General features: G+C 33.0%; 1 protein-coding gene across 2 annotated transcripts; it reads left to right on the forward strand.

Moving 5' to 3' along the window:
• The first annotated feature begins 884 nt into the window (after positions 1-884).
• rush (pleckstrin homology and FYVE domain containing family member rush hour) lies at positions 885-14,232 on the forward strand. 2 transcript variants are annotated; one of them, XM_074179795.1, is made up of 8 exons: positions 885-1,042; positions 1,363-1,427; positions 2,811-3,012; positions 5,675-5,800; positions 5,873-5,979; positions 7,255-7,420; positions 8,086-8,168; positions 12,897-14,232. In XM_074179795.1, the coding sequence occupies exons 1-8, from the start codon at positions 895-897 to the stop codon at positions 12,930-12,932; spliced, it is 933 nt and encodes a 310-aa protein (XP_074035896.1). In that variant the 5' UTR covers positions 885-894; the 3' UTR covers positions 12,933-14,232. The 2 variants fall into 2 exon arrangements, with proteins under 2 accessions (XP_074035896.1, XP_074035897.1); XM_074179796.1 differs by lacking the exon at positions 12,897-14,232 and adding an exon at positions 8,319-8,500.
• The last annotated feature ends 872 nt before the right edge of the window (positions 14,233-15,104 follow it).

The following is a 15,104-nucleotide window of genomic DNA, read 5'->3' on the forward strand; positions in this document are numbered from 1 at the left end:
AACACAGTCCAATCATCAGAAGACTGGAAGAAACTATTTGAATATTTGAAATTTATACCATTTTTACACATCAACTTAATATTGATCCTTAAGCTTTAGTGCCTGATAAAACTTGTTGACTTATAACATGATTATACCTCTCTCATAACAACATATTAGAAAATTTTAGGCATTTGCTTATCTTACCTACATCGGTAGTAATTTGTTTATCCGGTGCATGGAAAAGTACAAAGTACATACCTCATTAGCAACGTATCAGAATATTTGTGGCAAAATATGTTTTTTTGAAAGAAAAGGATTTCAAAAAATGTGTATGGTTCTTTCTACCACTGAATGTAATTATGTACATAAACATGTGAAAATGTGAAATTTTCCTTTATTTTCCACTGAAAGGTTAGCAAATTGCTGCAGTATGTCTACAACATAAATGAACTTTGCTAACATTAATCTCTCCCATCAATTTCCGTGGCAGAATATATATTAATATCTCCTTTTGGATAATAAGCATGTCCGACCAATCTTAAGTTCAACTACGTTTACGTTAACCTCAGGCGTCAGAGAGTCCAAAAATTCTCTTTGATCGATACTCTATAAAACGGCCCATTTGTCAAATCCATATTCTCAACTCCAATCGTAGTTTAAACCAAACCAATAAAATAGATCCTTAGAAAGTTTGGCTCAAATAATAACGGTGCCTAACATAAACATTTAAGCTGACTTTGATTTATCAGCTGAGATTAGTAAAGCTTTTTTTTGCATGATATACAGAGAATATGGGCTTAACTTGACGGAATTCAATGTTCCAGAATAATATTAGTGCGAACAAAACACACCTATATTTTTTATTACTCTGAGAACACACCTAGTGTTAATTTTTGTTTTGAAGCCTGTCAAATGTTCTCCATTCTCCATGGTTCTCTGCCATTTTATTTTTTTGACGTTGACATAAATTTTCTAGTAGGTGTTTTCAAGTATTTTCTCTTTTTTATTATTTTTGATTTAGTGCATAAAAATATTGAAGGAGAAATGGTGGACAAATTAGGTATATTTTGTGGTCTCATAAACCTTTTAAAGAAAAAAAAACAATATATTTGAGTATATTTATTAGTAGAACAACTTTCCAGATATGCCCCAACTTCCTTTTAAGGCCATTTAATTTGTTGCTAGTTATAAGTTTACGCTCTATTTAATTTTATTCTCAGTACTTTTCACTTCTCATAACTTGCTAGTGGAAATGTCTTTTTTGAATTCATTAGTGCAGTACTTTTGGATGAATCATCATTCTCTAAATGTCTTTGAAATTGACTTACAATTTCCTCTAGAAGTAAGGAATTATTCCATTAATGAAAATGTCCTTTTTAGTGAACAGCGAAGCTAATACTAGGCGTATAGCTATGGTTGAGAATTGTTTTGGCAGTTCAGGACAGGTAGGTGCTTGACTTTTTTTATAATTTGACACTTAGTGAGTAAATAAATATGAAACACATCTAGTGAAATCATATACAGATGAAATTTCAACATTAGAAAAGTTTATCTTGAAATACGAACTGAATGTGTATCTTTTGGATCCATTAAAAGTCAAATAATACCCCCTTTATGTAAATCAAACAAAAGTATCAAACTAGGTATTTATATTGGAATTTCTTGAAAATTTCAAATGTTTTGCCTGTGTGAAAAAGGAGATCGGGAGAACCAGAAACTACCAAAACTACTGTGGTCCAATATTATTCCGGAATCTAGGAGACATATCCCTACACCATAGTTTCTTTGGCTACTAAAGAATTATCGTTTTAGTGTAAGCATTTGCTGATCTGCTCAGGATATGTCATAACTTCAGTAATATATTTGTCATACAAGAACATTGTAGAGCTATCATCTGTAAGTGAAACTTTATCAAGCTGAAATACTTACTTTGCCAATTATTCATGATTGTATCTGGAGGTGATTTTCTCTATTCATCCGAAGAAGTTATTCAAATAGTACACGTTATAGACCTTTTTGTCGCTAAATATCAGACTTGATATTTCTGTTATCATAATTTATAGCAAAAAAAAAAACATTTTCTCATCCTCAAAGCATATTATTCTATTGAAAAGTTTTTGGGTGACAATTGTTTCAGTTTTGATTATTATTTTTTATTAATAATTTATATTTTACCATTCTTCAATTTTGATTCTCATTTTCTAGTGTGATGTAATAAAACCTCAATGTAATTTTTATATTAAAGTATATGTACATATCATGATATGTGTACTGTTGGCAAAATGTTGGCATCAACTTATTTTTTTAATTACAGTGGCTACAAAAATCGGGAGAAAAAACTAGAGGCTCATTTTTGAAAAATGAAGTTGATGTTGAAATCTAATCAACAAAAAGTCTCATCGTAAAGTAGTTTATATTAGATTATAACGAATATGAAGCAGTATTGCAAGTTCCTCTGCCTTCTTTATATCATTTGAAATGAAGGCGGAAGAGCCAAAAAACGAAACTCAACGATCGTAGTTGTTGACAAATATTTCAAAAATAACTAATGATATTCGCGGTCTTGAAAGAGATTATTCTAGTTTCTCAGAATAGGAAACTTGTCCAATTCAACGGAAGTTGTAGGTCGTACTGTTTCCGAGATACCCGTAGTGGGATCAGCTGAAGAAACGGACTGTATATTATTATTTATATGTTTAGACTCTAGCTACACAAACAAATTCTGCACCTGGGAACTGATTATTCAAATGAAAACATCTCTCAGAATATGAAGAAACTTCCTATTTTATTCTTTAGCCACTGCATACATGTATTTTTTATTATTTCAGCCTTTGGGTGTTCCTGGACGAGTCTTAGTTGGTGAAGGAGTTTTGACCAAAATGTGTAGGAAAAAACCTAAAACAAGGCAATTTTTCTTATTTAATGATATTTTAGTATATGGCAATATTATCATCAATAAGAAAAAATACAATAAACAGCATATCATTCCTCTGGAAGAAGTTAAACTAGAAAGTTTACAGGATGACAATCGTAAGTTCATACTTTAGTACCCTCAGTAGATAATTGAAATAATCTTTTGTAGAACCGTCAAGTCTTTATCATTTCTAATATTATCACTTTGAACAAACAGTAAATTTTTGTTATCTGGTTCACATGAAATTTTAGATTTTTTTCTTGTACATGAAATTTTGTTAGCTGAATACAAATCAAAATTTGCCAGTCAGGAGTTTGTAAAAATGTAAATATTTAAAAGGCATGATATTATTATGTTCAGTGTCTATAGTCTATTTCAAAAGAGTGTGGAGTAATAAAATCTCATTAAGTATTCAAAAGCGCTACAGGGTGATCCGTCAATAAATTCTGTCACTTCCCTAGTCCGCATTGCAAAATTATGTCGTTTCATAAAGAGCAGGTAGGTATCACCCTGTTTTAAGGGATTTGTCCATTGTTATCGACGGATAAATACTGAGCCAGAGGCGCGCTAGTGGGATAATTGCCAAAAGAATATGCATTCATAAAAATTATATTAAAGGAAATAAAAACTTAATACAGCAGAACAGTGTTATTAAAAAAATATAAAATGTAACAATAAAATATATACGAACCGAAATCGGGAAATACTCACAAACACACACGAACGAACTTTACGTATTGAAACACTTGTGGGGACTTTAAATCAATTTATTCACAAAAACGACAAGAACTTTACTGGATACGTTATTACAATTTGACACTTGAACAATACTAAAACTGTGAACTTCCCTTAACGTTTAACAACACTCTATTTATACCCTAATTGAATGTTCTAGAGATTACTAGGTACAATTTTCGAGAACCTTCCGAGAAAATAATTATTCAGACTACCCTTAATTCTAAACCCTAACCTAAGCAAAAGTGTCACTGTCACTGATACACTGGTCTCTGTCCAGATTGCTTATCCCGCTACAGTATATTTACAATTCAATTAAATTATTCTACATCAGTATAGTCTTCATCCGAAGAACTGTCATCATCCCCTGGTGTTATAATTATAGGGTCAACCACCTGATCGACCAAGTTGTCCAGTTCCCACATTTTATCTTCCTCTTTTAAAACATGCTGGATTGCTTTTTGCCAGTTTTCTGATGTGATTTCCATAATGGCTTGATCAAACAATACCTTGACATCTTTCATTTTAAATGTGGTATTGTGCCTTGCAACATATCCTTTAACTTGTGCCCATATAAGTTCTATAGGATTTAATTCGCAATGATATGGCGGTAGGCGCAGCACAGTTACTTTATACTTTTCTGCTACATCTTCTACGGCATATTTCATGAAGCGAGATTTATGTTGTTTTACTATGGCTAGTAGTTCCTTCTTTACTGAATTCGTCTCAAACTGAATACCTTTATTTGACAGCCAGTTAATAATTTCTTGCTTTCTCCAAGCTGAAGTTGGTACCTTCTCTAAGCGCCTTGAATGGTAGCTTGCATTATCCATAACCACGACCGAATCAGCTGAAAGAAATTTTAACATTTCCCCGAAGTAGTCTTCGAAGACATCCGAATTCATGTCCTCATGATAATCTCCCGTCCGGCACGACTCAAAGCTTAACAAACCTTCTTTTAAAAATCCGTCTTCGCTTCCAATGTGAGCAATTATAAGCCTCTTCCCTTTTCCCGAAGGCACTTTAATACCCGTCGAAAGGCCTTCTATGAAAGCTTGGCGAGAACTTGTTATATTTTTATCTTGCCACATTTTTTTGACTATATAACCTTCGTTTATCCACGTCTCATCAAGATAAAAAATTTTCTTTTGCTCTCTGCGGTACTGCTTTATAGTTGTCAAATATTTTCGTCTCCAGCAAACAATTTCATCACTTTCCAGTAATAGTGCCTTTCGATTGTGCTTTTCCCAGGCATCTATGTCTGTAATTTTTAATTTACTTCAATTATTAAGTTTAATAATCCTAAGATTTGCCTACGCCCATGGACGACAACGAAATTCAGGCAAATTTTATGACACTTCATGATTTATTACTCTACACTCTTTTGAAATAGACTATGGCAAAGCAATTAAATCAGTCCTACACAAAATGAACTTAAGAATTGGAAAGGGTGAAAAGGAAAATCATTGTTGAAGATAAGACACATTCCTGTACATAAAAAGGAAATATTCAAATGATATATTTCCTATATCTCCTCCACAATAAATTATCTCCATAAAGGGGAAAACAATTGGTTTAACACGTCAGAAACTGTTTTTAAAAGTAGATTTAAATAGCATCTGTTCAGCATTCAGAATAACTAGGTCCACAGCGAGAATCCTGAAAAAGCTTTTAGCTATTCATATATATCTATATATTACCTTCTCTTTTCTTTTCTTTCTTTCTTTCGTCTTTTCTTCTCTTCAAGCCCTCATTTATTTATTTTTATACTACTTTATTGGTGGAAGAGCAGATGTGAATGCAAATTCGCAATCTGAACCAAAAGCCATTTGCTATCAAACAAAGTGTTTTTATTTGTCTCTCTCTTGTATTTTGTTTTGTATTATTATCTTGTTATTTTGATTGGCAATAAACTTATTATTATTATTAAAACTACTGTAGTTTCCCCTTGATGATATGTTTTTCCTTGATGCTAAAATGTGTTCATCTAAGTTTATCCTACTTTTCCACACAGCTATATAACGTGTCATCCTTATTTTGTAGAATTTAAAAATGGTTGGCTGATGAAAACGGCTTCCAAGTCATTTGCAGTGTATGCTGCGACATCGGTAGAAAAAGGTGAATGGATGGCTCACATCAACAAATGCATCGATGATCTGTTAAGGAAAAGTAAGTTTTTACTTTCAACAATTATAGAATTGAAATATGAGTGTTGAAATTTTCAATATTGCATTTTTTCAGGTGGCAAAAAGGCAGTTTCGGAGCATGCAGCTGTATGGGTTCCTGACGGTGAAGCTCCAGTTTGTATGCATTGCAAGAAGACTCAGTTCACTTTGTTGAATAGAAGGGTAAACCAAAATTTCACAATATTTTTAAAATTATGATTTTTTCAACCTCAAAAGTGTACAAAAAACTTTTAACATGTGATCTTGAGCACCAGTTAGTTGATAGGCACTGAATCAAGGATTAGCACAAGAAAAATTCACATGACCCACTCGTTCGTTGTTTGCACTTTTTCATACAGCACTTTCATAGTTTCTAAAATTGTCACAGCCTTCCTTAGTAATTCAAGTGATCGGTGATCACTATGCTTTACCCTGAACTTTTGTAAAACAATATTGTGGCAATAATAATAATAATAGTTTATCTTTACGAACATATAAATAACCATCATTATATTAGAAATGTCACAGACAAAAAAATATAAGAATCATATTTCTAAGTACAGACTGTATATGAATAGTGCATTTAGGAAAGTTAGAACCTGTATAATGAAAGTCATATACAGAAAGTATATAAAATGAAAAAATACATGTAAAAAAGTATTGGAAACAAGTTGAGAAAGCAAATAATAACAAAATCAGTTGAAGCAATAGTTTATTGTACATTAAAACTACATGAAAATGTATTTTTTTCTATCTTCCTTTCCGGTCAAGTTATGTTAATTTTTTTTCAGAATTGTTGATTGTGACTAGTTTTGAGTAAGTATCTCAACGTTTGACCGATAGATACGATTGGTTGACATCTTCAGTGGGATGACGGAAGAGTTGAGAAACTCGAAATTAACAACGATTCACAATTCCGAAAAATGATATATACCTTGGAATGTATGATTTCTTAGAAAGAGCCTGAAATAGTTTCTTGTTCTTCCTTTACAAATCTTCAGTAATCACTTTAGTACTCAAATGATTGGCAACAATATATCCCACATTCAAAATCAACTCTAATTCATGGATTATTTTTTATTATCTTCAGTCTGCTATATAACAAAACACTAACTTCATTCTCTCATCTAAGGAAAAATATTTCAGGATCATTTAGGCAAATTCTCGGACCATATTTACCTGATCTAACAAAGGTTTAATTGTATTTCATTTATTTTTTGAATCCATGTTCATTTAGAACTCAGATTGGAGAAACATACACTTCTGCATGAACTCCTCAAGGTGTATGAGGTGTACACTGTGTTAAAATTTAGAATATCCTGTCATTAACATAAGAAGCACTGCCCACTCATCAGTGTGGATGAAATACTCGTGAGATTACCACATATATTTTTCCTCAGAAACTTTTAAAAATAATCATATCTGTATCTTTGAGTATAACTTTGGATTTTTTTTCAGCATCACTGCCGTAAATGTGGAGCGGTAGTATGCGGACCTTGCTCAAATAAACGTTTTCTGCTGCCTAATCAAAGTTCAAAACCCCTAAGAGTATGTTTACATTGTTACGATGTTCTCACGACAGCCACCACAAAGAATCATAATTCATTGGAATCAGCTTCAAAAGGTATGTATATGAATGAAATGAAAAAAACACTTTTTATCTTAATATTTCAAATTTAAATACAAACAATTTTGGAATAATAGTAACGGTTGTCGATACTTCAAAAACTCTTGAGATTTGTTTATTATTTAAAAAAATATTACTGAAACTAAAAGCTGTATCAAAATGAATAAATTAACATGATAATCTAGTGTTTCTTCAAGTGTCCATTACCCAAAAAATAAATGAGTGAATAAAAAATACTCAATAAGGCATCATGAAGTAATTGCATGCTAACCTGACGGTTATACAGGCACCTTTTAATTGTTGTCTGCTTTCACATGAACTGATCACAGACTTATTCCACATTACTTTTAAGGATTTCTATTTTCTTTTGATAAGTTCTAAATACACTCTCTAGGTGTTGACCTTTCATACAGCTACAGAACTGATTCAGGGCCGGTGGGAGAAATCGTACATACATACTTATTGTATTGAGGGAGAGGCTTCACACCGGCCATGACTCAGTCCGTCCGGCAGCTGTAAATATCCAACTCGATAATTGTTAATATTATTATTCAACTTGAATATTCAAGGCATGTATCCCCTTTCTTATGAAATTGTTCTTGAAGTAATGATTAGTATCAATGTCTAATATTTTTTATGATGACATTATAACCTGTGTTCAGGTCTGAATGCAGATTCTTCCGGAGAAGATGATTCTGATGATGATGAAGAAACTAATAAAGGACAACCCGAGGCTCATGATCTGGTAAGTATATTCGTTGACTCAGACATTTTTGCCAATGGCAAATATAACTTTATTTTAAAGCAAGTGATGAAATATGTTCAACACCATATAGTAAAGATCAAAGTTGGATGAAAACTATTTTAATTCATGCACATATTTATTTTGAAACAGTTTCGAAGTCACTGTCTTGGTTACACTTGCTGAGGCTTGTAGTTGAACTAAGCCAAGGTTGTAAGTTGAACTTGTGGTTCCACGCTACATTTTTAGCTAACAGAAGAGTTGAAATTTTCGATGAAGGGTGAGCTTAATAATTTCAATTGCTTTGTGAAGCGTTTGTGTTTGGCTGATATTTTTCCGGTAAATATTTTTGGTATTTAGAAGATATTTTTGTGTGGAAGTAGTTCACATTATGAGAGTGAAGTAACCCCATAAAACAAGATAGATTTCAATAAATCCCAAAATAAACAAAGAAAAAAGTTAAACTTGTGATGTTGACTAACAATAAAAAATTAGTAAATACACAATTTACAAAATATTACTGCTGAAAATACAATTCTTAAGAACAAACTGGATTCAAATAAAAATCAACATAATTGAGAATCTTCAGGATGGTATTCATTAGGATTAACTGAATACACTATTGAACATCACAAGAGCCAAAATAGTGAAAGAGGGGTGGTACAAGAGATATACATCTGTAACTTTCTTTTAAACTTCAGATGGCTATGGCATATGAAAATTCTCATCGAGTAAGGAACATGATTAACTGATCAAACAAAAAATTATTGTGTAGATTCAATATAGAATAAAAAAAATAACTTTTGTCTAATTTCTACTAAGTTTATCATTTGTTACGACTGGTTTCGGTTAATTACACCATTTTCAAGGTTTAATACAGTAACAAGATAAGTACTTAAATACACACTGATAAGGTCGGGTACCTGTAATAGGTTAGGTTAAGTTAGGTCCAAAGTGAGTGGGTCTATTCGACCCTCTACCGCAACCCGCAAGGGTTCATTGTGGCTCACACCTATTCACAGTCGGACAAATAAACCCAGCTTCTTAACGAAGCCGATTAGTTTGTATGGTGAGTGGTCTTTCAGGTCAGATGGTAAGAATACGGCTCTGCCGAACTCTAAAGACCTGATTCGGTCCCCAGCGGGGCAGGCACAAAGTATATGCTCTATTAATGAGGTAGTCAGATAGTCAAGTTGCAAGATTCCCACCTTGATACTCACGACAACCTTCCCATATTAGGATTTTTGCACGTCAGCTACATCTGACGATGCTTTAGATTCAGCCGTGTAGGACTTTTTCACCTCTGGTTTTGGTGAATCATCACTCGAGCGCAAACGTTTGCTAACCTGCTCTAGGGGGTTAGTTCCCCACCTGAGACAGATTCTGCGTACGCCGCAGTTCTCGCTCCTGTACTAAATTTACAGGGAGGACCGTTGGAGTCTTAAACTCGACATCCATCTCCTCTGTAGACTCGCTCCTGAACTAAATTTACAGGGAGGACCGTTGGATTCTCAAACTTGACATCCATATCCTCTGTAAATTCGCTCCTGATCTAAATTTACAGGGAGGACCGTTGGAGTCTTAAACTCGACATCCATCTCCTCTGTAGGCTCGCTCCTGAACTAAATTTACAGGGAGGACCGTTGGAGTCTTAAACTCGACATCCATCTCCTCTGTAGACTCGCTCCTGAACTAAATTTACAGGGAGGACCGTTGGAGTCTTAAACTCGACATCCATCTCCTCTGTAGACTCGCTCCTGAACTAAATTTACAGAGAGGTCAGTTGGAGTCGTAAACTCGACATCCATCTCCTCTATAGACTCGCTCCTGAATTAAATTTACAGGGAGATCAGTTGGAGTCGTAAACTCGACATCCATCGACTCGACCGTGACAAGGCGATGGTACGACGAGAGGGCGCCCGGTATCTCGAAGGTTCTGTAGAGACAGCTGATGGGCTCAGTGTCATTCATCTTCTCAATACGAATACACACACCTTTGGATTAAGTCATCGTTGGGATGCCATTCAGTTAGAGAATAACAGAACCACAAGTGATTCTGTCATTCCCAAATCCAGCGGGGCTACGTGGAAGCAGGCATCCAATGGTCTGTTTGCTCAACCCCCACGTCCCAAACCAATGCACTCGCCGAAAACAGCATGCACAGTGGTTCAGGCAGTGAAAGATGAATAAGGACAGCCAACCCGCCACCTGTAATGGGTACCTGAAATAACAAATGTTACCTGAATATCTATACTACAATAACTAATTATCTTCTATAATATATCACAATTACTAACTGTTAAATGGATCCTAAACTAGATGTCAAAATTCACAAATTCAAAAGGGGAAACTTCATAGTTTTAGTTGATCATTGAACCTTATGAAATTGGGGTTTTTGTGCAATTTATTCATTTCCAATGCTTCCAACAAATTCATCTCCCTTCTTTTAATGCACGTATGAAGAATTTTCATGGTTTATTTATTTATTGTGTGGTTTGTTTCTTATAGATGTACATATATAGCTGATTTTTTATCTGTTATTTAAGACAACTATTTTCAACACAAAAGAATAACTAGAGAATTATTTATTTTACTGTACTTTAGATACAGCACATAGATGGTAGGCTAAATCTAGTATCAAAGGAAATTTCACTAATCTTACGGATGTGGGACTTTCGAAAATGTGCCTGTTTTAATTAAAGTCTCTGGGTCTGGACCATAATGTTGAGGAAAATGCACTTTTGAAAATGATGAATAAAAATTCTTATTGTTAGAGCTTGCTACAAATTGATGATTTTGAATTGAGACGAAGGTTCTGGATTTGAAGCTTTATATCTTCTATTAATTATCTGCGAGCGCTTTCGACAGTTGGTAGTACGCAGATAATTAATAGAAGATATAAAGCTTCAAATCCTTATATATATATATATATATATATATATATATATATATATATATATATATATATATATATATATATATATATATATATATAAACAAAACAGTCAGACAAAGAATATAAACAGGCAGACAATTCAGTCTATCAGCGAAATATTCTTCTACCGAATAATAAGCCTTTGATAAAAGCATGATTTTTAGTTCCTTTTTCATTTTTCTAACAGGCAAGTTTTTGATGGAATCAGGTATTTTGTTATAAATATTGATCACAGAAAAAGGAACATTTTTCTGTACAAAACAAAACAAACACGACCAATTGTAACTATTCCAAACCAAAAAAAAAATCATCGAAACTCACAACAGACTGTTATTTTATTCACTACAAAAAAGGTACTGTGATACCGAAACATGCGATATTTTTAGAAATGAAGTTTGTGAAGATCAAATCGTTTCTGGTGTAGTTTGTGATATATTTAAACGTCTTCCAATTTATAGATAAGATCATATATCAAAATTACAATGTTATATTGGTAACGATTATAGTCTGGAGACTGGTTTTATAAAGATGTGTAGTAACTAGAGATGAAACATATATCCAGTCACTATCCGCTAGCAAGTCTATCTGACGGCCTAAATATTATCCAGCCGAATACCGGATAACTAGCGGCTATCCAGCTGAATACCGAAAATATAAAAATATGTTTTTAGGTAATTGCTTTATTTAGTTAGTATCACTCAAGAAGTACAATCAGTAATCACAATATATTTCTACAGCCCAAAAAATGAATTAGTATTCATACTACACTAAGGGTGCAGGGTGAATGAATACTAATTTCTCTGCCTCAAGAGGTAGCAGGCTGTTTTGCTTGTCTTCGTAAATAAGGCTAGCTTAAGAAAAAAATATTTCGGTGTAAACACTGCTGCAAGGTGCTGAAAGATAAATGCACTGTATATATGCAATAGGTTAGGTCCAAAGTGCACAACCCGCAATGGTTTATTGTGGCACACACCTATTTACACTCGACCAAATGAACCCAGCTTCGTAACGAAGCCGATTAGTTTGTATGGTGAGTGGTCTTTCAGGTCAGATGATAAGAGTACGGCTCTGCCGAACTCTAAAAACCTGATTCGGTCCCCAGCGGGGCAGGCACAAACTGTGTGTGATGATTCAAATGGCAGTGACCCGTAAGAAGGACTGTTAGACATCGTAGTTCATCCATACTATAGTCCAACAACTGTTTGGTATCAAGCTTTGAAGGGTGAATAAACGCCTTTGAGTGAGCCAATCCTGGAAGATTCTGCCAGAAGTCCATAAATCTTCTTGCCATCCAGGTGTTCAATCTTTGTTTGGCAGAGCCTGAAGCAATGCTAATGACAGGTTATGGTCCGATGAAGCTGCTTGCAGCACCCTCCTTAATAAGTTAATGAATGAAACGATTGTTAACTTTGCCTTATCGATGGAAAGATCAGATTTGGACCACACTATCGTTTGCGTGCAAACGTGCTTCTTGCGATGCACCAAATGGCAAGGTTAGCCGACTATCCGATATTGGACTAAGCTGCTATCTGTTTCATCTGTAGTAGTTACACTTGATTCATACAAATACGTTCCAGGGTGTGGATATTAGTACCTTGATTGTTATATGCTCATATATACTAGTAAGTAATACTATTATACAAGATTTTAGGGCAATAGAGCTGATTAAACTACATCATGTCTACAGCTACACTATTCACAAGAAAAAACATGTTTTTTGAGTTTTTGTGTTTTGTCTAACTTGTTTTTATTTTGTATTATTAGAATGACTAATGAAATGAAATTTCTATTTTCAGCCAAAATTTTATGGAGACAATGAAAAAACTGAATAATCTCTCAATATACTGCACTTCCACTTTTATAAGATTATTTTCATGATTTACTTTATCAAGAGATACATATTTTAGTATTGAAATATATATTTTTAATAAAAACCCACATGTGTAAGATGACTGTTGAAAAATATGTAGATGTTAAGAATATAATTTGTTTCACAATGAATTAAATTATTAACCCAAGAGCCACTGAAAAGATATTATAGGCAACTTGAAATGATTATAAAACCTACTGTCGATATTAGTGAATCAGAAATGAAGAACCTAAGAACCTAGGAGGGGGTCGTTTGTGGTTCTGTATTCATCAATTTATAGCACTTTTTACTGAATATCTGTTGTAGACAGGAAAAAACATATGACTCAGTGGTTCAAATAGTGGCAACACATTCTCTCTCTCTCTTGGATTGAGGTTGATGGCTCTTTATTAGAGCTGAACATTTTTTGCAAATATATGCTGCACTTTTTTGAAATGACTGATATAGTATGTTTTTTTAACATTTCAAGTAGCTTGAAATATTTTCTCCAAATTTGTCATTGTCTCTTGGTCTACATAATTGTATTGATTTCCTGAATGGGTGCTAAGTTGAGGGCTCGGAGTTTTTCAGTAAATACATTTTGTAATTTGAATAATATTTTGGTTGTTATTCTATTGGTGAACTTGTGAAGTCAATTTGTAATGTATATATTGTATTAAAATTTTTCAATATTTATTAAATTTTCATAAGTAATTGTTTTTGCTATTCCATTGTCCAATTAGTTTTAAGATGCTCGTTTTATATTTGAAATTAATATAGACTGACAGTACTATCTAACAGCTTTACTTCCATATGTGTAACTTGTCGAGAATGTTTTGGACTCTGTAACAAAAAAGAGCAAGAATCCTTGTGTACTACAATTTCGTTAGTCCACAGCATATCGAAAGATGAAGTTGAAATCTCCCATTCTTGGCAAGTTTCAGATAATATCAATTCTATCTGGCCAGTTCTTAATATTTACATATTATGTGAGATTCATTTGGAACAATTAAAAAACCTTAGGTGCATAAGTTTCTTGGGTGAAATTAGGTTCCCATCACAAATAATATCGAATAATCAATTATTATAACTGAATAATTAATATTTAGCTGCTGTGATATGTAGGCCTACTTGTAATACAATGAATTTTTCTAATTTTATGGAAATGTTACACAACTTTTCTTCGACTTCATTTAAGTTTATGTAATCATCACAGTTTTTATTATAATTACATTGTTATGATCAATTATTATTTTATTACACTATTAAATATTTAAAATCAATTTTGTTTCTTTGACATGGATTCTGAATGTGACTCATTATACAATGACCTTAGAGTATGATCGTCAGAGCGGTCCCAATTTTTTCAGTTAGCGAGATAAACCCCTGTTTGGAGGAAATGATCATCATCGAAGAATACATTTGTTTCGGAAATTCTGGTTGTCTGCCTTAAAAATAATTTGATAAATATCTCTTGATGAATTCGAGTGATGCTATAAATTTTAATCATTTATAGTATCACCCCATATCTTTATGTGATGAGTTATTGAGGAATATCTAAACATGGAAAAACTGTTTTTCTGAAATTTTTAAACTAAAATTTCAAGTTTATAGGGCCTCTTTGGTTTTCCTTCTTGAACTGTACAAATTAGTTAAAAAAATTCTTTGAAACTTCAATAGTACAGGCAATATCTATACATTTAGAAAAACTAGACTACAATTTATAACTCCGAAATTACTGTACTCTAAATTTTCTATGGGACTAATTTTGTCATCTCATTTCAATAAAAAAAATATCCCAACTTTTTTTCCATAGCTGTAACATTTTTGGAAATAGTTGAAAAGTTGTGGATTTTGGTGTCAGATTTTTCTCCACTTGTGAATTTTTCGTCGACAGTAGATAAGTTGGAACTGTTTATAAAAACATATAATATTGTAAAAACTTACAGGACCTCCATTTTTGTCCATTACATAATGAATGAAATTTTTCATTGCAATTTTGCCAGATTTGCTATAGTTCAGGAAATATTGGTAACAATTGGAATTTATTTATTTATTTATTTGACACTTTGGTACATTGAGTACATGTGCTAAGTCATAATTAAAAAACAAAAATAAAACTACAGAAGTTGAACAATACAAAAACAATAAATAT

This window comes from Leptinotarsa decemlineata, unplaced genomic scaffold, assembly GCF_025532065.1.
Source record: "Leptinotarsa decemlineata unplaced genomic scaffold, Ldec_3_MD MMD2_tig00026282_RagTag_RagTag, whole genome shotgun sequence".
NCBI classification, from domain to species: domain Eukaryota; kingdom Metazoa; phylum Arthropoda; class Insecta; order Coleoptera; family Chrysomelidae; genus Leptinotarsa; species Leptinotarsa decemlineata.

Coding starts and splice junctions, on each gene's coding strand:
- rush (XM_074179795.1), top strand. CDS start 895: ATGTTCTCCATTCTCCATGGTTCTCTGCCATTTTATTTTTTTGACGTT. Junction 7,421..8,085: donor ATTGGAATCAGCTTCAAAAG/GTATGTATATGA, acceptor ACCTGTGTTCAG/GTCTGAATGCAGATTCTTCC. Junction 8,169..12,896: donor AACCCGAGGCTCATGATCTG/GTAAGTATATTC, acceptor TTCTATTTTCAG/CCAAAATTTTATGGAGACAA.